Source organism: Myripristis murdjan, chromosome 17, assembly GCF_902150065.1.
Source record: "Myripristis murdjan chromosome 17, fMyrMur1.1, whole genome shotgun sequence".
In the NCBI taxonomy this organism is placed as follows: Eukaryota; Metazoa; Chordata; class Actinopteri; order Holocentriformes; family Holocentridae; genus Myripristis; species Myripristis murdjan.
In genome coordinates, this window is record NC_043996.1 from 22,707,366 (window position 1) to 22,733,837 (window position 26,472).

The 26,472-nt window shown below is 40.2% G+C and overlaps 2 protein-coding genes across 2 annotated transcripts in view; one reads left to right on the forward strand and one right to left on the reverse strand.

Annotated features, from left to right (window-relative positions):
* The first annotated feature begins 8,368 nt into the window (after positions 1–8,368).
* On the forward strand, positions 8,369–11,828 carry myl13 (myosin, light chain 13). The gene is made up of 5 exons (XM_030074431.1): positions 8,369–8,516; positions 10,400–10,427; positions 10,867–11,016; positions 11,136–11,309; positions 11,444–11,828. Exons 1-5 carry the CDS (start codon positions 8,415–8,417, stop codon positions 11,548–11,550), a joined length of 561 nt encoding a protein of 186 aa, XP_029930291.1. The 5' UTR covers positions 8,369–8,414; the 3' UTR covers positions 11,551–11,828.
* Positions 11,829–20,221: 8,393 nt separating this feature from the next.
* Positions 20,222–26,472, reverse strand: part of LOC115375188 (corticotropin-releasing factor receptor 2) — a 40,421-nt gene continuing 34,170 nt past the window's right edge. Inside the window, exons 7-12 of the mRNA XM_030074566.1 lie at positions 24,094–24,154; positions 23,922–23,994; positions 23,314–23,399; positions 21,811–21,946; positions 21,128–21,169; positions 20,222–20,362 (exon numbers count right to left, since the gene is read on the reverse strand). Coding sequence (XP_029930426.1) covers positions 20,222–20,362; positions 21,128–21,169; positions 21,811–21,946; positions 23,314–23,399; positions 23,922–23,994; positions 24,094–24,154 — 539 coding nt within the window. The remainder of the gene's footprint in view (positions 20,363–21,127; positions 21,170–21,810; positions 21,947–23,313; positions 23,400–23,921; positions 23,995–24,093; positions 24,155–26,472) is intronic.

The window sequence follows — 26,472 nt, forward strand, 5'->3', positions numbered from 1 at the left end:
TGCTCTGTGAGTCCCCACCACCAAACAAAAACAGTCTTCATATTATCTTTACCAAATAAAAATGTCTGCCAAACAACATGGCAAAACAGAGTCTATGTTGGAGGGAAGCCTGTGCAGACTGGCAACCTTGCCATTTCTGTAAACTAAAGGTCCATTCACATGCAGAACGATAACTATAAGATAACTATAACTATAAAAAGACTTTAAAGTTTCTAAGCAAATAGTGAATAAACCTTTCTGAGTAAACAGAGTGTTTTTGCCATCTAGATCAAATGGAATGTTTTTGCTGGGTTTACATCTCGGATAATAATACTCTGATTGGCTAACAAACTTTGTGTGGGTGATTAGCCAATCAGAATGATGTTTGGAGTGCCTTGGACGCAGGTTTCTTGCTATAAATGTCTCATTTATCAACACTAGGAGCTTTGAAGCATCCAGTTCTGTGTCTGCCCTCCTGGCAAAGCTGGACCCAAATGCAGGTATGGCTTGTCCTTTAGCTTACCTGAGACTGTTGAACATGTGTTTACTCAATATAACCGTGTTTCCTCTGTACTTGATATGCTGAATAAGCTCTGTGGGAGAGGGGATGATGTTTTTCTTTTTTTTTTCCAGCAAGGCTGTCCATCTCGAGGCTAGTATATTCTTTTAGAGGGACAAGCTGTGTTTCCCAGGTGAGAGGAGGCGAGCCAACTAATCCAATGTGCATGTTTGTGAGGATTGTCTCTGCCTGCCTTGGGGATGAGTTGCACACTTTACAGTGACACTGAAGGTTTCACAATGTGTGGTGCCTCAGTGGAACTGTGTGTGTCGCTGGGAAAAGGGGGGGCGGCTGGCTGTGAAGAGCAAAGGGACGCTGTGAAAATTAAAAATAGTAGATAGATTAACGTCACCAAAATTTTCACAGTTCCTGGTGTTATTGTGCTATTGTTAAAATGTGCTGGAAATGTTAAACAATTGCACTTATGTGACATGATAAACGCTCACATAGCAGTGTTCAGTATAATTCGATGTGCAATTTCTAGACAGGGAAAATTAATAGATTTTCAAATAAGTGTTCCTTTCACCGTGCTCTCTACATACAGTAGGCTATATAACATTAAGGCGTTTAACTTTGGCCACTTGCAACCTTTGTGTCTGTCTGCTGATGCTGGGTTAGTTGATTTCTGTAACTATTTTTAAGGTGAAGTAGTTATTTAGCTTAAGAGCAGGAGAGTCAATGACAGAAGTCTGTTAATTACTAGGGGAAAATGGGGTAAATCACACCAGTGGGTAATATCAGCCACACCCTGTATCTAGGCAACCATACACAAAATGAACCATGTGATCACAAGTTAAGGAGGATCATTTCATCTCAGCCAGGAGATGAGCATGTGGAAAGAGTGGTAAGCAAACCAGGACCAAAAAGCATGATAAAAAAATATCACAAGTCTTGTATGGTAACAAAAATAAATAAGTTTGGGATGTTATTGAAAACTGGTTCACTGTATGAGCTCCAAATTGAGGTTATAAACTTATCACAAATGTAAGTTGGCATGAGTGTTTTGTCAAAATTGAGGTTGTGGGATGAAATGTTCTGGCAACTTTGGGGCCAGTGGTTCAAATTACCCCAATCAATATAATATTCCCATTTTTCTTAAATGTTACATACAGCCTGTGTATTCAAGTTTTATTTGTTGTTGTTGTCGAGGATCCATCAATATGCCAAGAAACTCTCTCCCTCCCATGGATATACTCACCCCCTCACACACATATTCACACACACAGACAGACAGACAGACACACACACAGCAGCAGCATACACAGAGAATTCCCCTGATGTGATATAATGTGAACATGTGACAGCTGAACACATCTGCATCACCAGGCATGGAAAGATGACAGCTAACCGCTTAGCCTTTGGCCTATTTTGCCTTTTAGTTCAATAATGTTGTGTTTTGTTGAGCTAAGCCACCAACTAATATTGGGCTGGGTCACAGTTGAAAATATATGTTTAAAAATAAATATGCGTTCATTTGATATTTAGTTAATTAGGTGTGTCAGTTTTTATCCCAGACACATGTTCAATTTACCCCTGCCCAAGGCAAGTTGTGCAACTTTTTTTGATGGCTCTTAACTCTAAAACTGCATTAGTTCGAAGACATCGTTTAATTCCTGTGGATGGACAACAAACTTAGATATACATAACATGTGTCATTTGAAATAAATTCACATTTGCTTTTGTGGTAAGATCATGAAATATAAGAAGTGTCTCTCTTGTTCTCCCCTAACAGAAGGCTACCTCAAACTGTAATCTTTTCCTGACTTCACCGCATTTCTTCATAGTCAAACAAACCCACAGTTCCTCTGTCATAATGCAAGTTTAAATGGATGATATGTAAACATTTTTAAGGATGATCAAAGTGGATTATTTGAGTATGCTGCTGTTGCAGGAGCGCAGAGGGCACTAGCAGCGAGTGTTTGCCCTTAGCAACCTGTTAGATACCAACAGCTTTGACATTAAAAAAAAGTTTAAAAAATTTAAAAAAGTTTTTAAAAATTACAAATATAGCATCCACTGACAACAGAGCCAGCTATATACATAGGTAAAAATGGGGATAATGTAAACAATGGGTTTAGGCTATATTATTGCCTAAACCCATTCCCATCACTCATTAAAGAAATGCATTATGGAACCATAAGGCAATGCATGTCATTTACAAGGTCTTTGCCATATGACCACATGGCATATACGAGTACAGGCTACTACTTACATAAATACAGATATGTCCTCTTGAGACGGCATATACAAACTGCTTCTTCAACTGGAACAAATTTACCAGCTTGATAAATATTTGATTTAAGAGAATGTATTTGGTGGGTGATTTTAAAAAGCAGCAAACATAGCCCAAACGTATCATCATGTGAAGTTGGCGAATGGAGCTTGCAGACATACAATACATAAAAACACATGTGAAGAGTGTTTTTACAAGAGTAGAGAGTGTTTACTGAAAGTTTCAGCAATCTGAGAGAGGATAAGAGGAACTGACGGGCTGATGGGCTGCATCACAGTGTGCATCTCAGAAACTATGACTTTTTAAAGACAATCCAAAAAACAGGCATGGTGATAGTTACAACATGAAAGAGTTACAATCGTCAGATATTTTATTATGATGTATGGTGAAACATTTAATTATTCCATGTGTGGAACGATTAGATGTACCTGTTGGCCTACAGGCAGGTACACAGGTGTAGTTACAAAACAGTTTCACTAATGTGGGTTTGAATAACCGCGTATTGTTCTATACTGGCCTGCCCTGTCTGTCTTGTGTTAGATCTTTTTATCAACTTCTGCTCTTGTGAAAATGACAAGTTTTGAACTTCTATTTGCTATGTATGTACTGTAGGCCTAATTTACCTGAGATCATACCATTCGTTTTTTAGGGAAAAAAACATTAAATAGATATTATTTTGACTATAACAAATACTCAGATGAAACATATTGTAGTATTTATCACAGAGTACTTCATTTCAATGTTTTCCAAGGACACTGTTTTGAAACCATTTCAATTTTCTAAATAGTGGCAAAAAAATAGCATCTTTTGTGTTCCCGTCAGCATTGACCACTATGATTTAGTTAGTCATCCTCATGACATTTTCACATGGAAGGTGACCTGTAAAGCCTCTGCCTCCTGTAAAGCCTGTACTGGCTCCTCCCCTGCTGGTCACTGTTAGGTCAAAGATGTAATCCAGAGCCTCACAGTATTTATCCTATAGCGCCACCTGACAGGTGTTGGCAGTTCCCGTGGTAGGTTCCCGTGGGGGTTGCCATGGAAGCCAAAAAGGGGCAAAGTTGTGAGTATCTGTGTGTGTCTGTCTGTGTGTGTGTGTGTGTGTGTCTGTGTGTGTGTGTCTGTGTGTGTGCCTGCGCAAAGACACCTACATGTTGGGGTGTGGGAAAGAAGTGTGAGAGATACTTTCCCCTGGGGTTGCCATGGAAGCCAGAAAGGGGTATAAGGTGTGTGTGTGTGTGTGTGTGTGTGTGTGTGTGTGTGTGTGTGTGTGTGTGTGCCCGCTCAAAGACACCTACATGTTGGGGTGTGGGAAAGAAGTGTGAGAGATACTTTCCCCTGGGGTTGCCATGGAAGCCAGAAAGGGGTATAAGGTGTGTGGTGTGTGTGTGTGTGTGTGTGTGTGTGTGCCTGCTCAAAGACACCTACATGTTGGGGTGTGGGAAAGAAGTGTGAGAGATACTTTCCCCTGGGGGTTGCCATGGAAGCCAGAAAGGGGTATAAGTGTGTGCGTGTGTGTGTGTGTGTGTGTGTGTGTGTGTGTGTGTGTGTGTGTGTGTGCCTGCTCAAAGACACCTACATGTTGGGGTGTGGGAAAGAAGTGTGAGAGATACTTTCCCCTGGGTGTTGCCATGGAAGCCAGAAAGGGGTATAAGGTGTGTGTGTGTGTGTGTGGTGTGTGTGTGTGTGTGTTCACACACTGTGTCTGCTCAAAGACACCTGCATGTTGGGTGTGGGAAAGGAGTGTGGGAATGAGTTTAACTCTATTTTATACACTAATTGTAGTCTTACCCATTCATTTCTAATGACCGGTCATTTGTGACCGGGAACACGATGGGTGTTTCCAAGTTAAATAAAACATTCAAAAATTTATAAAAATTCTCCAAATTTATTTTATGTGTTCAGATGCATGTGTGAACAAAGTCATGGAACCTCAAGACAAACAGATGAAATTAACTGCATTTTTCGGAGAGAAAACTTGTCCTCCGGTCAGATTTGACCGCGAACACGACAGGAGGGTTAACTTGAATAGATATTAATGTGATTCTAGATGGACAATTAAACTGTCCCTTGTATCATACTGCAGAAATAATTATTGATATAGCCTGTATAATTTTGGAAAATGAAAAAAAAGGAAAAGGCAGAGGTTATATTTCTTATCTTTATCTTTAAACTTCATGATTGTTTTTTAACAAATATAAAAGTCCAAACTCTCTAAAATTCATAGTTGCATGAAAACGGCTTTTTATAAAGATTTGTTATAAAAAGCACTTGCTTAATTCACATAAACGAGAACAGAAATGTTCCTGTGTCCTGAACTATAACAAAATGGTTCAACATTCCTTATCAGGCTGCCATGATTGCTGATTTCAGAGTGGTTCTCTTTTTGATCTTCCACCTCCACCTTCTGAAAATAGGACTATCCACATCTTCCCTAACTGGATTTCACACTTAGCCAGCATTACAGCCAGTGCAGCGGGGTGAGATGCATTTCCTATAAATTTAATTGCATGAATGATAAAAACTGGATACTATGACCTCAGCTTGCAGCACTCTGTCTTTCCTCAGCAACATTCCTGTTGATTAATCAAAGTGCTATTGTTTTACTGACATACATGAACGGCACTACCACCGCGCAGCCTTTGAATCCATCCAGGCTGTGAAACCGCGCCTGCTACAGCTGCACTGAAGGTCGTCTGGTAGGTCCAAGTAACAATTGGCATTGTACAAGGATTGGAGCCTTTCCAAGGTACATACCAGGCAGACAACAGACTGATACCAAAATAGCAGACTGGACAGGTCTTAGATGTTTTAAAAGCTTGCCCCCTGTGGGGTGGGTCATAACATGCATTGTTGCTGTGGCCTGTCAATGACAATCACCTGGTAAAATCTCAGGGGGGGGGGTTGGCAGTGTGCTATGCAGGGCCACATCCATTTATACTCATACTGACGTTCACTATTTCTATCTGTGTCTCTATGTAGGTTAGCTCTAGCCAGAACCCTGACAAGTGTAGTCATGTGCTGCTTGAGAATAATGAGGAACAAACTGCAGCCATGACTTATTATTCTCAGGGACATACTAATCTGATGATTAGTTTGTGCAATGATGTCTAATCTGTTCCACAGTAGACCAGGCCACAGTGCATCGAGGCTTCCAGTGCAGCTGAATAGCTGCAGAACAAGTCTAATTAGTTAGGTGTGTGTGTATCTTTTCCATCAGATTAAAAGGCTGCTCTGCTCTGCATACATGAGAGTTAAATTGGTAATCTCATCTCAGACAGTAACTGCATATCATTCACTTTTGTCTAGTGACAGTGCACCAGAAAGTTTTTTTCAAATTGTTACTGACATGTAATGACAATGATTCCTTGGAAGGACAAGATTGTCATTGACCTTAGCTCAGTGTTGTTGATTTTAATCCTCCGATGAGTCTATTAAACTTTGCTTTCATTTGACATGCTGTCTGGGTAGAATGACTTTTAACTTTGCATGGCAAGTGGATTGGCATCATTCAGCCCAGGACCAACATGGAAATGATCCTGTTTTGGCCTGTGGAGCCGTATTGTTGGCTTTGATAAACAATTATTTTAAAGGAAAGGAACTCTCTTAACTCATTCAACATTCATTTTTAGTTAAAGGTCTTTGCTTTGTCAAAACTCACTCACAGTTAACTCTCCAAATGTTGTGTTTTAATGGCTTATAAATATAATCTGGTTAGAGAGCAGCATTTGAAATATTCTGAGATGAAAGTAAAGTAATCCAGATTAGAACAAACTTAAAACTACTGTGCTTATTTTTAACACACTTTGGACTACTGTGCCATAACAATGGATTTGTACAGTGCACTATTTGCCACCACCGAGTGGGCTAGTTGTCACATTTGTCACATGAAATGGGCGTGAGGCTGTGCTTGAACAGCAACTGTATTCCAGGATCTTTAAATACAAGCACAAAGCAGCTGTCAACTACATGATGTCTTTCAGGCCAGAGAGACAAAGGGATGTAATGAAGTATGAGCAGCAGCAGATGAGTGTTCTGCAGACAAAAGAAAAATAAATGACTCATTGGAAGCTTTAAGTAGAGACAAATGAGCTAATTGGTTGTTTTCCATGTATTGTGAGCCACAGTGTTCACAGACAAATGATGAAATGCAACCTCTGAGGAGCAGGAGAAGCTTTACATGCTTTACAAGTGCTTTATATTTATCTGTTCCACACCACACAATGATCCCTCCTTCTCTCGTGTTGTAGGAATAGTATTATAATGGATTAAGCGAGTCATTTTTTATTGTAGTAGGTCTCTATGCTGCCATCTGAATGTCTGAATGTAATTATAATCATTTCAGTGTCGCCAGCATGAAAAGACTATATTTAAATCAGCATCCTACTGTGTCATAAAGGAGGAAAAAAATCCACTGTAAAACAGAATTAGCAATTTTTTTTCACCTTTATTCATGATTGCATTTTATATTGGCATTTTACCCTGTGGAAAAGCTTGTAAGCAGGCTGCACTTTCCAGTAGGTTGATATAAAGGTTTACACATTGTCAACAAAGTACCATTAAAAATCAGAACCAATTTTATTGAGCAGCTTAAAAAAATGTTTGTGTAATCCATCCTGCAATTAAAACCAGAAGAGCAAAGATTTTGTTTTGTATTGTCAAGCTGTTCCACTTGCATATGGGAGGTAGGCTTTGGAGACTGTTTGGAGAGTTTTCTTTGTACAGCACCAATCAATCAGAGAAACAAAGCACTTCACAGGAAAAAAGACAGCCAAGACAGGGATTACGATGAAATAAACAAAACCCCTCTCACACAAGAGGGATACATAAAACAATCACAATGCAAGGAAAATCAATTTTAAGTTTAGGGTCCCAAGGTCAGGCTTTCTTCTGGTGTGAATGACATCTTCAAAACATAAGATCATTGCAGGCTGGTTTCCAAATCAGTCTTGTGTCCAACTTCAGGAGGGAACTGTTCACAACAATTACGTGGACAGAAATAGCGTTTTGTCAAGTCGGTTTTTGGGTTGGATTTCAGTTTAATGCTCTGCAAATCCGTCAGATCAGAACATCTGCCCTCTAAATAAATGATCATTACAATGGCCTATCCTCTCACAATTCATGTGGATAAAGAATAATGCTGTCTCATTAGACGTGGTCGCAGTTTTCAATAATAGTAATAATTGCTGGGAGTCGATATCCATTGTAATTTAAACAGCTCCATCCCCTGGTATCCTACAGTCGCCTCTGTTCTCAGCCCCTGCTCTCTAATAATTGCCTGTCTTTACTTAGTTAACTAGGGAGGTTAAAAGAGACCAAGATATGAGAGGTGACATGAGGTCGCACTTGTGTTAATTGAAAAAGCCTTATTCAAAGAAGGTTCCAGGCCTGGGATTTCAGCGAGTATAGGTTTCCGTCTGTGGTATCTTGATGATGCACACAAGCCCCTTTGTCTTAAATAGAAGCACAAAGGCATAGCCTTTTATAGTACTCCCCCTATTGTTGGCAGCACGGTGGGTCATGAGGGGGGGTGGAGATGACACCTGTGGACAGTGGATAAAGGGGCCTAGCGTCTAATGGGCCACCTCCACCCAGAGTGTGCCCGATCCCTCTGCTGTGTCAATCCTCCCCTGAGAGCTCCTCACCATGGCCCCCAAGAAGAAGGAAGAGCCCAAACCTGCAGCGGCCCCCAAACCTCCCGAGCCTGAGCGCCCCAAGACCCCGGAGTTTGATCCTGCAGGAGTGACGGTAAATAAAACAAAAAAGCCAAGCAACTCTCTGTCTATACATATCGAGATGCTGTGGATCAAGCGGTGGACTCATCTCTTCTGCCTGGTTTTAATGTGTTGTGCCATTTGAGACTGAGAAACTTTAGAGGAAAAGAAAATGAATGATTTAAAAAAAAAAAAAAAAAAGTCAGACCATTTAAATAACCAATTAGAGTGGCTTCCAACTTGACATTGGAAGATAAATGGGCCTCGAGTCTAATAGGCGCTTAAAATTGGCAGATTCCTCTGAGACATTTGTTAGGACTGATATGTCAGGATAAAACCAGCTAATATATGAAACATTTTCCCAGAGATTTGTTGGTTTGCAGTCAAGTCTGTGTTTCAAGAGCATCAGAGACCCCATGTGACATAAGTTGGGCAGTGCATGCAAAATGTTTCTATTCGGCCGTATTTGAATGAGTTATGATAATGCTGACTGCATGGCATTATTTGGATTATAGTTATAGCTGCTGTACAGTCTTATAGAATATTTCAGTCTTCAAGCATGCATCACAAATTGTAGTATAGCACTTACAGTAGCTATGACTTGTCATTTTTGTCAGGGTTAAATTTGGAGGCACATTAGCTGATGGACAGCATCATGGAAAGACTGTCTTCTGCTGACTTGGCCCCCTCTCAGTGCTTAAATGTTTTCCTGGTTGAGGGAGCCGCCATGTCACAATGGAGAGAGGTTAAAGCCACAAAATATGATTTTCATTATGTCTGTGAATAGCGGACCACCCACGCCACTCCTCTGAGGGTAAAAGGGTGGAAAAAACCAGAAGGAAGAAAAATACAGATAATTATAACCATCACCATCCATCTTTAAACATGCTTAGATAAGTGTTTGGATAATATTTTTACACAGCTTCATGGAAGGGCTGGATCTGCAGATATCCAGACATCAGACATTTAGGGCTCTAACTGAAGGGAAACCAGCAGTACTGTATAAACAGCCATGATGGGTCATGTTTATTCCAACTGGTGGTTTGTTTTTAGAATTACCATAGCACAATAGACAGAAGTACAATGTGGCATTTCGGCATTGTTTATTCAAACATATGCAGTTTTGATATAATTAGAAACTGAGCAAGCATGGTTTAGCCCTTAGCTTTTTCTCTGCAGTGGAATGTCTAAATACCACTGGGAATGACCACTCGCTATTACCTTTTTTTTTTTTTTTTAACATCCCAAAATCAAGCTTCATCTTCAAGTCTTCACAAAACTGAAACTGAAAATTAATATTTTTTTTAAATCAAATGCTCTGTAAACCCTTGAACCACTTGTAACATGCATTGTGGACTGTTGTATGTTGTGTGCAAATATGACATAATTCACATATTACATCCACGTTTTGTGGTATCCACTCAGTGTTCCATGTATGTATACTCAAGTAATCAACGCTAACAGTAAACTGTGAAGTCTTGACCTTGTTGATTAGCTGCCATCTGCAATGCTAAGCCCTTCTCTGCAGTTAGTGCATCTTGCAGTTAAAGAAAAAAAAAACTTGTCAGATGAGCGTGGCTGTTTGTTATTTGACAGCATATATAACAATAGGGTGTTGCACTCAAGGTCACCAGTAAACAAAGCAAACTAAGATTGGAATAGATGCCTTGAATAAACTGAGTGTAACTGGAGCTGCTGGAATGTCCGCAGCATTGGCACGTTTGATGAAATGGCATGAGGCGAGGAGGGCGCAAGGGTTACAAAGGTCAGGGGTTGTGCTTAACAGCTTGCTGTCCTTTGCCTCTTCAATCAATCCCATGCGCTCGCTGCTCCCTGAGATGTGTATTTCAAGCTTGTTGCTCTGAATGATGGTTTCACACAGGATCTAACTGCATCGTTTGCTTTGTCTCTCTCCAGCTGGAGTTCACGCCAGAGCAGATTGAGGGTAAGGCTGAGACTGTTGTTACAGTTGTCAGTGGTGTTGCATAAACTGTCAGCTATTTATAGAGGCAATGAATGGTTTGTTGTGATAGTACTCTGGGTACAAATCCATTAGTGTTTGAGAAAATGTGCAGCAACAGCAGATGATATAGTGGTTCACGGGTGTGCACTTTTTCTTAAGTAAATGCTACACCACAAATGCAGTTCTATTGTTAGAAAGCCTGGGAGAAATGAAAAAATGCATCTTAATACACTTTGGGCAAAGTTTTGTGGGGAGGTTATGTTGGATTGGTTATATTTTTCTTTGCTAAGGATCCATTTTCCCAATGTTTCCTACACCATTATTATGCTAGATATATAATATCTTCAAAGCTTCTCCTGGCTGGCTGCAGAGCATGATGAACACATTTCTAATTAAAAAACATGTAATGTTCTGTTCACAGACTTCAAAGATGCCTTCCAGCTGTTTGACAGGACACCAACCAACGAGATGAAGATCACTTATGCACAGTGCGGTGATCTGATCAGGGCTTTGGGCCAGAATCCTACCAATGCTGAGATCATGTATGTCCTTGGAAAGCCCAAGCCTGAGGGTGGGTATCATGCACAGTCGGTACACGGATCAATTCCTTTGCTATGTATGTGCACATCAGACTTCTGTGAATAAAATGACATGTGCCGCACATACAGTTTTATAACATTGCTCCCACAGACATGCAGAGCAAGATGCTCGACTTTGACCAATTCTTGCCCATGCACCAACACATCTGCAAGGCCAAGGACCGCGGAACGTTTGAGGACTTTGTTGAGGGTCTGAGGGTGTTTGACAAAGAGGGGAATGGCACAGTCATGGGCGCTGAGCTCAGGCACGTTCTGGCAACACTGGGTGAGTCTAACACCACACAAACTGAAGCAACAGTCACCACATGGTACCGCGCTGGGAGAGAAAAAAGGGATTATAAAGGGATTATAAAGGTGAACAAGGCATTGAGATTATTGTTCCCTCTTTGTGGCTCACAGGTGAGAAGATGAAGGAGGATGAGGTGGAGCAGCTGATGCAAAACCAAGAGGACGCCAATGGATGCATAAATTATGAGGCTTTTGTAAAACACATTATGGCATCTTAAAGAGGTTCGTGCCTCTTTGAGCTTTCTCTGACAGTCTGGTGCCACAGCAGCACTTATTATGCATTATGCAGTCAGTACGAGTGTGTAATCATTCCTGAAAAAAAAAACAAGACACCAAACTGTTGACCTTTGAAAATCTTTGTGTCTCTGCAAATTCCACCCTTAATATTTATCCTTTCTATGTGTCTCAGATGGTTCAATGTCAAGTTCCACGGCCATTTCAGGTGCTCATTGTTTTTCTAAGTCCCCTTTTGTTGATGCTATGCACACACTAAAGATTGCCACTGTTCATATTATAGATAAAAAGAGAATAAACAGATCCATTTTCATGGTGTTTTCTTTTTCGAAACAATGCTAATTGCCTGTATCCTTTGCTTGAGAGTGAATTGGCGAGTTAGTTGTTCCCCAGTGTGTCCAGTAGAGGGTGCTACACTCTGTTATTGCACTAGAGTGAAATGAAAGAAGCTGTGCAGTCACATGGTGAAGGAAACACCCATGTAATGAAGGCCCTGCAGTTCAGGCTTCTGGTGGCTGTGAGCTGGTATTACGTACATCTGTAGCATGGAGTTAGTTTGCCCATCATTTAAAGATTAACTTTAATGTTGTTGTCGCCTGATCAAACAACCGTGCCCTTCATACCATCATTTCTACCCTAACAGCAGCACTCCAGTAACCAAAACAAGGTGCACACAGTCTTCTGAGAGATGAAAAAAGGCATCAGAATAAAGAATATGGTTTGTTTATATCACCTGATATGATGCAGAATATGTAACAGCAGCAGGGGATCTTTCATGGCCATCATAGCAACATAAAACAAATTGTTTGGGTTCTGCAGTGTCCCATCACAGCCTATTTGCAACGGAATGAACTTTTCTATGGTTTTATGGCATAGTATTTCACCAGTCATTTACTCTGCGGGCGATGTTACTGATGAGTGTGTCATCAAGCATAGTTTCATAAGCTCTCAGTTGTTTTCAAATCTGATGATCACTATACAAATGTTTTCTTGCTTTTCTTACCACTGGATGAGTAAGTGGCCCTTGTGGAGTTATTTATTTCATTTATGCATTTTGAATCAGTTTAACCTTTACTGAACCAGGAAAGGCTAATTGAGATTAAAAATCTCTTTTACAATAGAGACATTCTGATTTTGCAAGACACAGTTTGCATCATGTTATATCATATATCATATCATATCACATCATATCATATCATATCATATCATATCATATCAGCCGCAAACCAATACTGACCTATGAGTGCCAAATGACGTTGGGACTTTATTTTTTTTTTATTACTGACAATTCCTCTGTTTCATTATTGCTGCAGAGAATCATCAGTGCTGGTTCTGCTGCAGGCCAAGCTGCTTCTATTTACCATAGTACAATGAGGTTAAACTTGCCCAGGGGTCTGTGTGTCTCAAGCACAATTTCAGCACATAGTTCACATTTTGTTGTCTCTAATCGTTACAAGCAGCGATATGTGCAAAATATTTTTGTGTATTGTTTTACTGAGAGGAAAGGCAGTTGAAGGAGACACAGTTTTGATTCACTAATCCAGTGTAAAATATTTGATCAGTGGTCCAAATGTCTCTAGAGAAAAATTGTCAAAATGCCAATTAAAGGCTCCCAACACCCTGAGGTAATTGAAGAATAGTAGCATTTCCCCTCTTCAGCCAGTAGAGAGGGCTATTGCTCCAATAACCAAGGATTTTTCATTACAAACTGGGGATTCACTGATAGTGAGGGGAGAAATACTGATGTCGATGAAGCACCAAAGCACTAATACACAAATAAGAACATGCTAAGCCTTACAACTGCGATTCAACTATCACAGATAAAGCTCCCCACTTATCCTACAAAGCTTATTTTCATTGGAGCTCAAGTTCACACTCGCAGTACAACACCAGACACAATGCCTTGCACCCTTCCAGATGTTACACTAATCACTGCCGGCTCTCTGATTTATACGATCTAACCTGTAACAGAGGAAATACTTTGAACTCTCTGCAAGGTTTGAAATAGCAACAGAGTCAAGTCAAAGACAACTCTCCGACATGTCCCAGTAACCTAAATTTGCTCATAAACCGACCATATCATGACTTACTTCCGCTTTTAACACGGCTATTTATCTCCACCCACACTCTTTCTATATTTTACAGACATCTCTCTATTTCTGGACTGGGTGATATAGTATGTTGTTGTATGTATATGGGCATTATTTATGCAGAGGCAATTTCCTCCAACCGCGTGCTTGCTGAGAAATTGTGATACAATCACAGCCACTATTATCTGTAGACTCACTGTATCATAATGACTCACTGCCATTGGTTCTGATGAACGGAGCACGCTGACCAGCTATTGTTCAAGTACACTTCAATCATACTTTATGCCAAGTCCAAAAGCTCAACCTAAGGGAAATACTAGTCATAATGCTCTCATCTGACATTTTACATGACTGAATGATTTGATGAATAAAAAGCAGTTCTATGTTAGAATCCCATAATATTTATAAGGCCAATGGTTTGAGCTCGGTCCTTCCGCTGGTATGATGCTGAGACTTCAGTGTCACAGCATGTAGATGAAGTCAAGTGCAGTGCACCAACTCTCAGTTTTGACCACAGTTTAAATAAACACCACATAAACATTTCCTTCAGTAATCCTGTTGATCCATACGTTTGGTAATGCTTTCACCCTGTGTGGAAATCAGAGTCCAGCATCAGCCACAGAGCTGCACTCAAGGGGCTGGGAAGGCTTTCATTGTGTTGCTCAAGGACACTCCAGCAGTTAACAAAAGACCTCCAGTTCAAGGATGCTCTCTCGAACCACTTGGCCTTCCTGTCACCTAGTTCCTTCTTCTTTTGACCGATTTAATCTTCTATTAATAGTTTTTGCATCCCATGAGAGCCATGAGGGAGGGATTTGTTTGTTGGCAACAAGTTCAGCTTGGAAGGGCAAGCTTGTTTTTAGCCATTCACACTGTGTTTTTATGTAGCAAAAAAAAGAAAATTATTCATTACATGAACATTACATTATTCTCATGTGAAAATTTTGGTCTCATTATGACGGTCTTGTTATGTATTTTCCAGGTTCAACTAATGGTCACCAAAATTAACTGCACATGGAACTAGCTCCAACAGTTCAGGATGTAACAATGGCTTTGCACAATTCACATTTTTAAAAATGTACTGAGCATTTATTTTGAAATAATGCCGGTAAATACAGATATCCTGGTGCTGTGCTTGAACTAAACCTGTACATGATATCTGAGAAGCAGACTACTCACTGTATTTAGCCATTTTTTCCCCTCAGTACCTCCAAAATCAATATTATGCCTGATAATTCACCTGAACAGTTTTCCATCAGGGATGCCACTGAGGATTTGAACCTAGGATAGGTTATGCTACAAATAATAATTCATTAAATATCAGAAATATTGACTAATAAAATTAGTTCACAGTGAAAAAATAGTTATTTGCAGTGGAAGTCTTCATATTTTGGCTTTATAATGACTAAGCATTGTTATGATGTAGTGACAACCCAAGGCTGTCATGCCAATCATTTATTTTTAGTTGAGGTAATGACTGGTGAAAAACAGTTTAATATAGACACAAAGGAGCCTGGAGGCAACAATCCAAGATGAAGTGCAGATGTGCAGGTTGCCTCTGGCAGGAGAAGGCTGCAGAACATCAGATCCACTGTCCGCCTTTCATAAAGCTGTCAAGCATCAAAAGCATAAATTGTCACAACAAGCCTTTGCCGGGCTGAATTGGAGGCACAGCTAATTGTTAGGGGATGTATAACTCATGCAGTCCTAAGGGGTTCGGGCATAGGTAGCATTTTCTGCTCCACTTCACTCCAGTCCAGGCTAGTAGATCTGTATGAAACCAAATCCACATGCATTTACATAACCTAGCAGGCACTTTTCCTCAGACCATCTCAAAATATCCCACTGACAAAAATGTATTTAACAAGAATGTACAATGAGCTACCACAGTGCCAGTAAAGCGGCGCAGCAGTCCACCATCCATGAATATAATTATATACTGAGTCAGAACAGGGCTACTGTAGGTTGTAGTGCATGCTGTGTTTGGGACACAGGGGGGATAGCAGACCCCCCCCCCCCCCCCCCCCCCCCCCCCCCCAAAAAAAAAAAGTGGCGGGTTAGTGACACCCGCCCGTTAGTGGCGGGTGTCAAAACGCCCTGTGTAAGTGAGCGAGCCCAAAGCACCATCCACTGTTTCAGCTGCTGGTCAGTGATATCAAAGACCGTCCTTGAATATGAAAGCCAACTGAAGATGAGTTGAATTTTATTTGAAATCAAGATGGTATTTTTTTTTTCCTTCACATGTGCATGTACAAATGTATATCGATCACACACAAATACATCATGTACAGAGACACGACTTTCCGGTTCACAAGAATGCATTTTCATGTCTTTGTAAGGCAACATGGGTGGCTCAACAAACAGTATTCAATAAAATCATTATAGGCCAAATATACTTATGTACAACAATGAGTTATACCAAATCTGACATCACACACTCACATTTCTTAATGAAAAGGGTGTACAAAAAAATGCCAACAAGATTTGATTTTTCTACAAAGTGCAGTCGCAACAATAAAAATATGCAGGTAAACATGGTTTGCCTCTTTGGTGAGTTTAAATAAATGAATCTCCTTTTTTTGTATGAAATATATATTTATATATGCCATATGAAATTATTTCACAACGGTATTAGGTAAAGTAACACTTTATGAGTTTTAGGTTGTTTTCACATGATGGGTTGAGGACATCATGTAGCGTGTGCAGTGCAGACCTGTGCAAGACGGTGAGTGGTCGGTAACAGATGTACATAAAAGCGGGGAATATTTACATCCAAATCCGTTTGGATGATCATCAACACGCGATGGTTGATGGTTGATGCCGGTTACATGAATGGCCGACATCAATCCAGTCCAGCAGCACAATAGCAAAAAAGACATCTTTTGTGATGTAATAAAAATTGTACAAAATACAAATATGAACTGTACATTTTACAGCGGGCGACGGGATAATATTTAATGTTCTGTACAACAGCAATTAAACTATTAACACATTTGATCACAGTCTCGGATGGAATATTCTGTTGTCTTGTCTTATAAATTCACAGTAGATCCCAAGGACCTGAATCTAGACTGAAGAAAAATAAAAGAGAGAGAGAGAGAGAGAGAACTCAACAAGCTGAGATGAAACGGAGGAAAGTTTAACATTCATGGTACCACATGACAGACTACAAAGCTCTTCTGATGTTATGCAGTGATTGGAGGTGAGGAAAGGTAGTTCTGTGTGGCTCAAAACAAGTTCAAACAAGTTTGCAAGATAATTTAACAGTTCTGATTTCTCAATTTCACCAACACAAAAAGAAATCCCATTTTCCATGCACTGTGGCATATTAATTCAAGGAACCCATGAGATATTATAACTATGGCACAGTTGGAGCCTCTTGGCCATCACGCAGACTTTTGAAAACAACAGCCAGCAAATGTGTTGTTATTGCGCTGTACCTGCGGTTAAGTGTGCTGTTCTCCTTTCTACCAAGAATGCACTGCAGCTTAAGGTGAATCCTACATTTCAGTTTTCATCTTTTTAATTTTCTAGGCAGATTTATATGTGTCTTTTGAGGTATGAGAGCACCGCGCAACACGGCGTTTTAATTTTGGGGGAAAAGTTTGGACCTTTGCATGACAACTTATTAATGCCATTGTAGGGCAAAAAAAAAAATACGGAGCCGGGGGAGGGGGTTAATATTTTGAGAAAAAAGCTCAGATATTCTCTGAGATTAAAGTGGCAAATTTATGGGGAAAAAAATCACAAATTTACAAGAAAAAAACAGGAAAAAAGAAAATACTTGTGATTTAAGCCCAGAACCATAATATTATCATAAGCATCCATCCTTTGAAAAGATGTCGCCATGACTTGGGCCTGTTCAGAAGAAAACAACATCGTGATTGTTATATGGTGAAAGTATAATTTGATGAAGTCATCAACTGCAAACACACAAACACACTCAAGCATGGCAGCAGAAGCAGCAGCAGCAGTGTGTGCAATGTGTGGCTGAGCCAACCTTGTAAAGAGAAAAAAATGGGTTTCCATGACCAAAAAAAAAAAAAAAAAAAAAAAAAAAAGGTAAAGAAAAACTATATTTCTGAGTTTTTTTTTTTCTTGTAAATTTATGACTTTATAATCTCAGAATTTGTGAGTTTTTCCTAATAAATTTGACACTTTGATCTCAGGGAATATCTGTTTTTTCTCTGAATACCTCTCTCTCTGAATTACACTCCACACCCTTTCTTTTGCCCTACAATGACCCTAATTCACCGTTGTACCTTTGCCTCTTTCATTTTTTTAATATTAAACGTGATAAATAAATAAGCCATGGTGAAAAATAAAAACATATTCACATCAAATGTTTCTGCTTGGTTCCTCATCCTCATATACAACGTATTTTGGAGGTTGTCATTATAGATGCATGATGCTGTTGCCACAGATGATGCCAAAGTGGGAGTTTAGTGTCACACATCAGGCACATCAGTTTACTGTGCGCTGTCCGCTGACCTGACCGGGGCAGGCATGTAGCAAGGCAAACAGTGCTCTCTCATCAGGCTCTTATCTGTTGGACCAGCAGCTTAGTTGTGACACTGATTACATGCAACCCACAAGGATTTCATAAAGCCAAAAGGATTTAATCTAGTTCCACAGCAGCTGTATAATAAGTGCATGGCACTTAGCATTACATGCATTTCTTAGAATCACAATAGTAGATATGATGTGAACTTCAATCAAATGAAAATAAAAGAAAACTTTAATTTGTAATCGCTCATCCATCAGCCTTGGGGAGTTCAAAGAGCAAACACATGAAACTGCTCTTTATGAGCTTATTCCTCCTCAAGCTTAAAAAGGAAATCCAACAAAGGAAAAGGGAAATGATGGCACAAACAAATAGCTTTGGCCGAGCTTTGGAGAGGAAGCTTAGCTTGCAAAGAGATTTCCAAATTTTGAGAACAGTTTGAGACTAAACATCCAACACATGAAAAACAAAGGACTCCTAAAAGAGGCAGAGCTCTCTGTCAGCAGCAGGAAAAAAAAAAAAAAAAGTCAGCAGCAGCAAACTGAGACGTCCCCCCGATTAGTGCAGGTGGTCCTGGGTTGTTTTTTTTTTTTTTTTCTTTTTTTCATGCGTGATTGAGCACAAACATTAGGGCCCTGCTGGCATGGTGTTTTTCTTACAGTGGGCCAATCAGGTTTAAATTTAATATGCAGAACTCTGGTGTCAATTTTAATCCAAAACAGGCCAGCAGATGCTCAGAAACTGTGTAAAAAGGACAAACAGACGGATGGAGACCAATCCATAGTCCCTTCTCTAATCTTCAGTTGTGGGGAACAATGATCAGCCCATACTGTCCAAAACACATCTTAGTCAAAAAAACACATCTTGGTCGAAAAAACCTGTCTTGGTCATCTTGGTCGCGGTCAGAACCTGTCTTGGTTGTGTTTTGGTGGATCATCTATACCAAATCATCCAGCTCAAGAATCCCGTTTGACTAGAGAGTGCCATACAGTTTTTTAGAGTCTTGTGTTTGTTCTGTTATTTAATAGTTTTTGATATTTATTTGAAATGAAGACTCTTCTCCAAAGCTTTGTTCCCACCAAAAATGCAAGCTCCCAAGCACTTACTGACTCAAGTAGCACTTAAGCATTTTGCTTTTTAAAACACTTGAAATAAAATGGGCATTTAAACAACAGTTTAACAAACTAAAATGTTTCTTAGTTTAATGAATCAAACTGAATTGGTTAATTATTCCTCAGTGCACTCATAATCACAGGCAGTGCAATCACTGAACCCATCTTTATCATATCATGTGATGACAATTTAGCCTCTGGGGCCTTTTGGGGCTTTCCGGTGGCGATATTTTTTTTCCTAAGATGACTAAGGCGTGACCAAATTGACTTTAATTCATTCTCTACAGCCTTTCCGTAATCTTTGCCAAAAACAGCTCACGCCTAACCCGAACCTTATCCTAACCCTAACCTTAGACAATAAGCCAAAGGTCCAGACGACATGTTGCCCACTGGGTTCCACCTCTTTCGATCTCTGCACTCCCTGTCACATATAATCTGTTTATAGAGATTACAAACAACGCATCAGACATCTGCTTGTGCGTAAGTCCTGCAACAGATCCTGTGTGATTATCTTGCTCCTTGACAGACCATCGAACAAGGATACACTTGAAGATGAGAAGACACGAAGACTTTGTGATGGGATCTTTTTCACGATGAAGCCATTTCCGTGCCTTTAAACGCTGTTTGTCCGCCATTTTTCGAATGTCTTTAAGTGTTCCAATCTCCAAGCAGTAAAGCAGTTGTACCTTATGTATGTTACATGATACAAATCGTATGAGCATATGTGAACATGTAAATTTAACTAATGTCCAGTTATTACGTTTATTTTGTGATGCTCATCTGTTGTTTCGAGCAAATAGAAATTGCCCTGACTCGTCTGCGATGCTGTCAACTTGAGAGGAAGCGGGGAATCAGTCTCCTCCGTACATCGCTTCATTGTTTGGACTGGACTGTTCATTTGTTTCGCGTCTGTTCCCGGGAGTCGAGACAATTTGCTCGTTCCTCCTGGTCACACCGCCGTGGTCTGTTTGATGCTATGGAAGCTGATCCTGGTTGGAGATGTGGGGATGGACATGGCTCGAGCCACTCGCACTCGGAGGGCGTGGTTGTCCTGCCAACGGTGCCACCTTTTCCTCACTGCCGATCGGACCTACAACATCACCAATCAATGATGTTACTGTTTATATTCAACCCCTCAATTTCAAATAGATGTTGATATCTCCAAATAATCCCATTTAATTATTTATCACGACACAAACATCTTTGCTGATCCCTTAGGATTTTTTTATGGGGACTAAATGATGGAATGAGGGAGCTGATTAAAATTCTTTCTTTAAAAATTATTACCCAATTGCCACCACAATATCCCTCTTCTACACACACACACACACACACACACACACATATGCGTGCGCACACAGACAGTTCAAATCATGCCCAGTCTGGGCGAGAACAGCACGAGGGTGCATAATTTTTCACAATTACTGACACATGAGTAATTTTTTTCTATGGCATAAATGACTTTCAAACAGCTGGAATTCCGGCAACTTGCCTTTATTATCATTAGCTGAGGAGCTGAGCGTAATAAAAGTTCTCCATCATATTTAAGGACAATCATTGATGTTTGAGTTGCACAGATGGAATAATAATAAAAAAAAAAAAATCCCACAGCAATCGTTTTTCTTTTCACGCGCTCACTAATGCCACCGCGTGAAGTCAGCAACAGCTCACAAGGGACAGCTTTCATCGGTTGCAGATGAAAGGTGCTGTCTAAATACACCCCTGCGAGGTAGTTAGCTCCATTAGAACAGCAATAAATTAATACAGGAAAAACATTTTTTTAAAAAAAAACATGTATCATAAAAACACTGATATTTTAATTAAATCCATAAACAAGCACTGATATGCGACTCACCTCCCCATTTAGAAAGCAGTAAAATACCGACACAAAGAACCCCTGTGAAAACAAGACACAAGACTATGACAACTGGAACGCTACTTGGTAAGTGTCAGTGCGTTGTACAACGGCAATCTGGAAATTCATTCCTAATAATAGTAAAACAGGACAAAATAACTGGAAACAGACACCGGACATTGCAGATGATGGCGTCATACAGATGACAAAGAAAATGCACCACAATAAATCAAGGATGTTCAGTGTGGAGGCCAATCCTGTATTTCTTTGCAGTAATTACACAAATAGATACATCTCATTAAAAGGAGTTGGCCCGCAATACTGAACTGAACAGAAACTGAGCTTGGATTCTCTCCTCTCTTCCCACTCGGTCTTACATTTGTGCACAGAAGAAAGGAAAATAGCCACAGAGCAGAAATCACGCCCACATAGCCCTGTGCGTGCTGACAGCTGAGAGCACTGAACATAAGGTGGGGAGAGCCATGTTGTGTGTAAGCCTAGCCAGTATGCTCGTGCAAATCATCTTCCCACGAGAGGGCCCATAACCTGAAGGGTCACTGTGAAAGAAGCAATAAACCTCTATGACACCGTGATGCATTATGAAATTAGAACGATGCATAAAGACGATGTTTACTGGGTTTCAAGCATCGGCTTTTCTCTTAGCATCACCCTTGAATTCTCACCTGAAAGGACTGTAAAAAAGAGTTGAAGTAGATGAAAACTATCTGTGAAATGTCATCCTCCCCAGGGTTGACAAAGAAGAGCATGTAGGTGATTCCCAGCAGAGGTAACAGCACCAGTGTCGCTTTCACTGCTTTTCTGCGGAGACGGAGATGGAGACACACAGGGAAACAGGGGCCTTGTTAAAGCCAACGCGCTCAGATTCCAGCGGAGATTGTTTCGCGAGATGTGCTCATGCACCATTAATACTGTGCTCGTTTGAATTTGTGTAGCCAACGTCTAACATATCCGTCACGTATATAAATCACAGGCAGCAGCTGCGAATCCATCAGCAGCAGCACCGCAAACACCCTCTACACTGTAAACACAGCCCAGAGGGGGGAAAAAACGGCCATGGCATAGTAATCAAAGCCAAGAAAACAACATCAGCAATGCAAGTTAATTGACTAAATACAGCATAAAAAAACACTATGTTACTATTACGCACACATCGATCTCATCAGAGAAGTCTTCCATGTCCGAGGTTTGTGTGAAAGCTAATTAAGATGGCCTCGCCTTCATCAAGTAACTACTTCTAAAGCTCCTGCATGTTGAATCTGAAAATTTGCAAAGATAAAGGAGAGAAAAGCATGCATATCCAGAAAGTATTAGTCAGGACTTCTGCAGGACAGAGGGACATGAAACACCGGAGAAAAGAGTTTCTGGAGATGCATGGTTTTCATCTGAAAGGTATGCATGTAATGTTTTGCACGTGTCACTTTAAGACTTCTAGTACATGTTTAATGGATGCAACTCAGATTCCATTCTTACTAATTTGCTTATCTAAGTTTTTTAATAACATGGCAGGTGTGCAGCATCTGAGGTTGCACTGTCCATTACGCAACATGTTGGCTAACTCCTGTGCAATCCACACAAAACACTGAAATCCTGTTTCTAAAATCTAATTTCAGACATGGAGTCTTTCAAGACACGAGTTTACAACTAATCCATCACAAGAAAGTATATTTCATGTGAGATTATGCAAGTTAATTTGATTTGAATCTGAAGCATCTGTGAGGGAAACATAACTAAGCATGTGATTTATTGTTTTTAATATGCCGACAACAGGAGCTATCATTACACTGGAGGTAGAAGCTGAAATTACATTACCAAATATGATTGGTCTCTGCTATTAAATTACTTTTCAATGATGGGAGCAGACTGTAAACTGTTTTGTTCCTGGAGAAAGAAAATGAAGGATTACTTTGAATTTGTGAGTCTGGAGATCAGGGTAATTTGTTCAGTGTTCAAGCATGTGATGTGTGCCATTAATCTGAAGTCAGAAATTAAATATTCACACTAATAGATAAGATAAATAAGATAAATGCTGTGATGTGTATGACGCATTTCCCAAACCTTGCATTCACTTGACAGTCGACAACATAGGAAGAAGGCCTATAAAATCAGCCTCAGTAGATATGAGCAATGATGTACATTACGCAATCCTCTATGTGGTATCAACTCACCTGTACTGTATTGTTTCAGATGTGGTGGAGGCTCTCAGTTTGGTCATAAGAATTCTTACTATGTTGAAGAGGAAAACAAAGTTTATCTAGGAAAGAAAACACACACACACACACACACACACACACACACAAAATTACTGAACTCTGTGCTAATGGCTCACAAATACACCAAGAAGAGCAAGCCTGTGCAGGGAAAACAGTTTTTGCTTGTTATCTGCTAAGTGAGGAGGACAAGAAAGGGCAAAGTCACATCCTGCCTCAAAAAGGCGATGTTGGAAGACCAAAATGACCGAGTGACGTCAAAACTGTCACCGTGCGCTGCAAACAGGATGTGCACAACCAAAGACTCAATAAATTGCCATGGGCAGAATTTCTTTTTTTACTGTCTCTGGTATGATGAAGTACTTTGAATTGGCACCGAAATGCCTCACACTATATGACCATCTCTATTCTGAGATCTTTTACCAATTTATGCCAAAAATAGCAAACACTGATGATCAATCCAGTGTTGGTGTAAGAAATTCTTTGCCGTCTTATCAAGGAAAGATTTATGGTAACATATCAGAGTAAAAAAATGACAGTGATTGGAAACTTCTGTTGTTGCTCACCAGAAGAACAAGAATGACCGGTCCTTGGTAAATATAGTCGATATATTTTCCAGGTTCCTTGCCAAACCAGCATCTGTTGACATAGAAAATAAATGAACAGCAACACCGGGTGATGAGGGAACAGTATATGAGGCGAGCAAATCGCATATTGAATTTTTAAGACAGTGCTTACTGTTCATTTTCATAGTAGAGCTTTCCAATAGCCCAGGCAACAATTATAGGGCAAGGAATACCTGAAATAGACAATAAAAAGGATTCATGTGCTATAAAACAGCATTTGGGAAACAATAGTTTACATGTATGAGGATAAAATGTGGTCTGAAAAAGCTTCTGCTGCAACAGGAAGTATGAGTTTGCACTGATAACAGCCCTCTGGAGAGGCTTGAGCTGGGTAATGCGCACAATCAGTCCTCAAATAGAAATGGTATTACTTTGGTAAACTTCATACAACTTTCATGCGGCACCAGCGGGAAACGGGACCCAGTGTGCACACATTCAGGTAAATTATTCAGGTGCGAGACAAAAAGTTTTTCAATGCCGGGTATGGAGGTGTGAGGTCCGCACGTTGCTCTCTTATTCTCTTTTTTGAGACGTTTCGACCTGAGGAGGATCTCGTGAAACACTGTCGCAAAAAAAAGAGAATTGAATTGAACTAAATGGTTTTGTCTGGACCAGACGAAAAAGACAACTACAGTATCACAAAATTAATTTGACTTAGAACCCAAACCACTTACAGTGATATGCTTATATGTGCTGGATTTGGTGGCATCCTTTTTGGGAGGAAAGAATATCGCCAAATATCCTGGATTAGCTGTCAGTCAACCAGCCAAAGCTCACATTCCCTCTGTTCTTCCCCCCTTCCAGTTTGACGTGACAGGAAAAAGCAGCCGGTCCTGGCTTACTGACAGCACCGACAGATTTTTCGGCTCATGTCAGTGTGGTGCTGTAAGAAACAATCTAACTCCTTACCCAGATTTTCTATTAATAAATTAAACGGGGGTCTAAGTGTGTGTGGGTGAGTGTGTGGGAGGAACATGCAATCATTTACAGGTCTATATGCAGCATGATGATAAACTCCTAATTGGGTCTTCTTGATTTTTATCACTTGTATGCTCGGTTTAGTTTAGACGCTGGAAATTACTGGAAATTTTGAACGTACACGTGATATACTGCACTCGAGCAGTTCTATTAGTCAGCTTCACAGACAAAACAGATGATAGACCTTGAAAACCGTTAAGATTTTCACTTTTTTGGTGATGGCCTCGGGGGAAGTGCTGTACAATGTAAGTGGCTGAGGTCCAGAACAACTGTGGCAGGGACTGTAGCTTGAACTCTTATTTATGCCAAGAACCTAAGACTTGGTGCGCACTTGCATCTTCCATTTATTTTACTCTCTGCCAAACAAGAAGTCGCCCTATTTTATTTTCCAGTGATCCAAAACCTCATTTCCATACTCATAATTAAAATCCTGAAGCCAAAAGTGTTCCTCTGTTTTGTCGGAATTTATATTTATTTAATATTGCAAACTTATGCCATTAATTAGACCTAGACAGAGACATTATATATCAGTAACTGTTTCATGCACCGTGTTCACAAACACAGGGAGGAAAAGGGAGGGAAAGAAGGAGCAGCAGCAGCTTTAATGGTGAAGTTGTTTGTTGTCGTGTGTGCAGGATACGCCAAGGATTAGAGTGAGCGAGACAGACGGAGGTCAGATCAGCACTGAGGTGTGTGAGAGGACATGCCAGACTGTCTTGCATCAGGGACAGTATGTAAGAGGTGCCACTAAGCCATACAGTCACTGTAATGCACCTCTTCACTGATATGTCAGACGAGAGAGCGGCACAGCGCCGTCCTCAAGGTTCAGAGCACATCATAAAGTGTTTGCTAAGGCAGGAAGCCAACTTACTATTGAGAAAAAAATCATTCTGTGTTGGCTTGGTTTGCCCGCTACAAAGGCAGCACTCTGATCGACCAGCAAATTAAAGGCAGAATGAGTAAGATTTCACTAACAAGCAATGTATACACTCTCAATGATCACTTATGAGCCACTAGAAGAATGTGTTGGTGTGTATCTGCAGAGACCCTGCCCTCCCCCTGGATTTTCTTAATTTTTTGTTCACAGGACTCTTCTGGGCGTCAGCCTTTGGGCAGTGGGTGTGTAGCTCTTAGCCAATCACAGCGCCGTGCATGACACCCAATAAGAACCTAACAAAATTGCAGACTGTGGAAAAAAGAAAATCTAGCAAGGCAAAACAACAAGCAGACAAAACTCATTCCACAATTAGAGTGAACCTAGTTTTAGTCATCTGAATTGTTTTAGTTTTAGTTGACTAAATATTGTAACTCCACAGTAGATTTAGTCGACTAAAACCTACCCTTAAAGTGTAATGCATTATTAAAATGTTTCTCTAGAAGAAATATATGTTCCAGTTTCACAGAGCAGTTTTTCATTTTTTGAGGATGAGTGGGAGTAATTTTTCCCTAGAAATCAAAGCATGCTCGGTAACTGTGTTGTGTGCAAAACAAACTAAAATAAACTAAAATTTTG

Excerpts from the sequence above, each read along its gene's own strand:
- myl13 (XM_030074431.1), top strand. The coding sequence starts at position 8,415 with ATGGCCCCCAAGAAGAAGGAAGAGCCCAAACCTGCAGCGGCCCCCAAA. Across the intron at positions 8,517-10,399 it reads TTGATCCTGCAGGAGTGACG|CTGGAGTTCACGCCAGAGCA; the intron begins GTAAATAAAACA and ends GTCTCTCTCCAG. Across the intron at positions 11,310-11,443 it reads GCACGTTCTGGCAACACTGG|GTGAGAAGATGAAGGAGGAT; the intron begins GTGAGTCTAACA and ends TGTGGCTCACAG.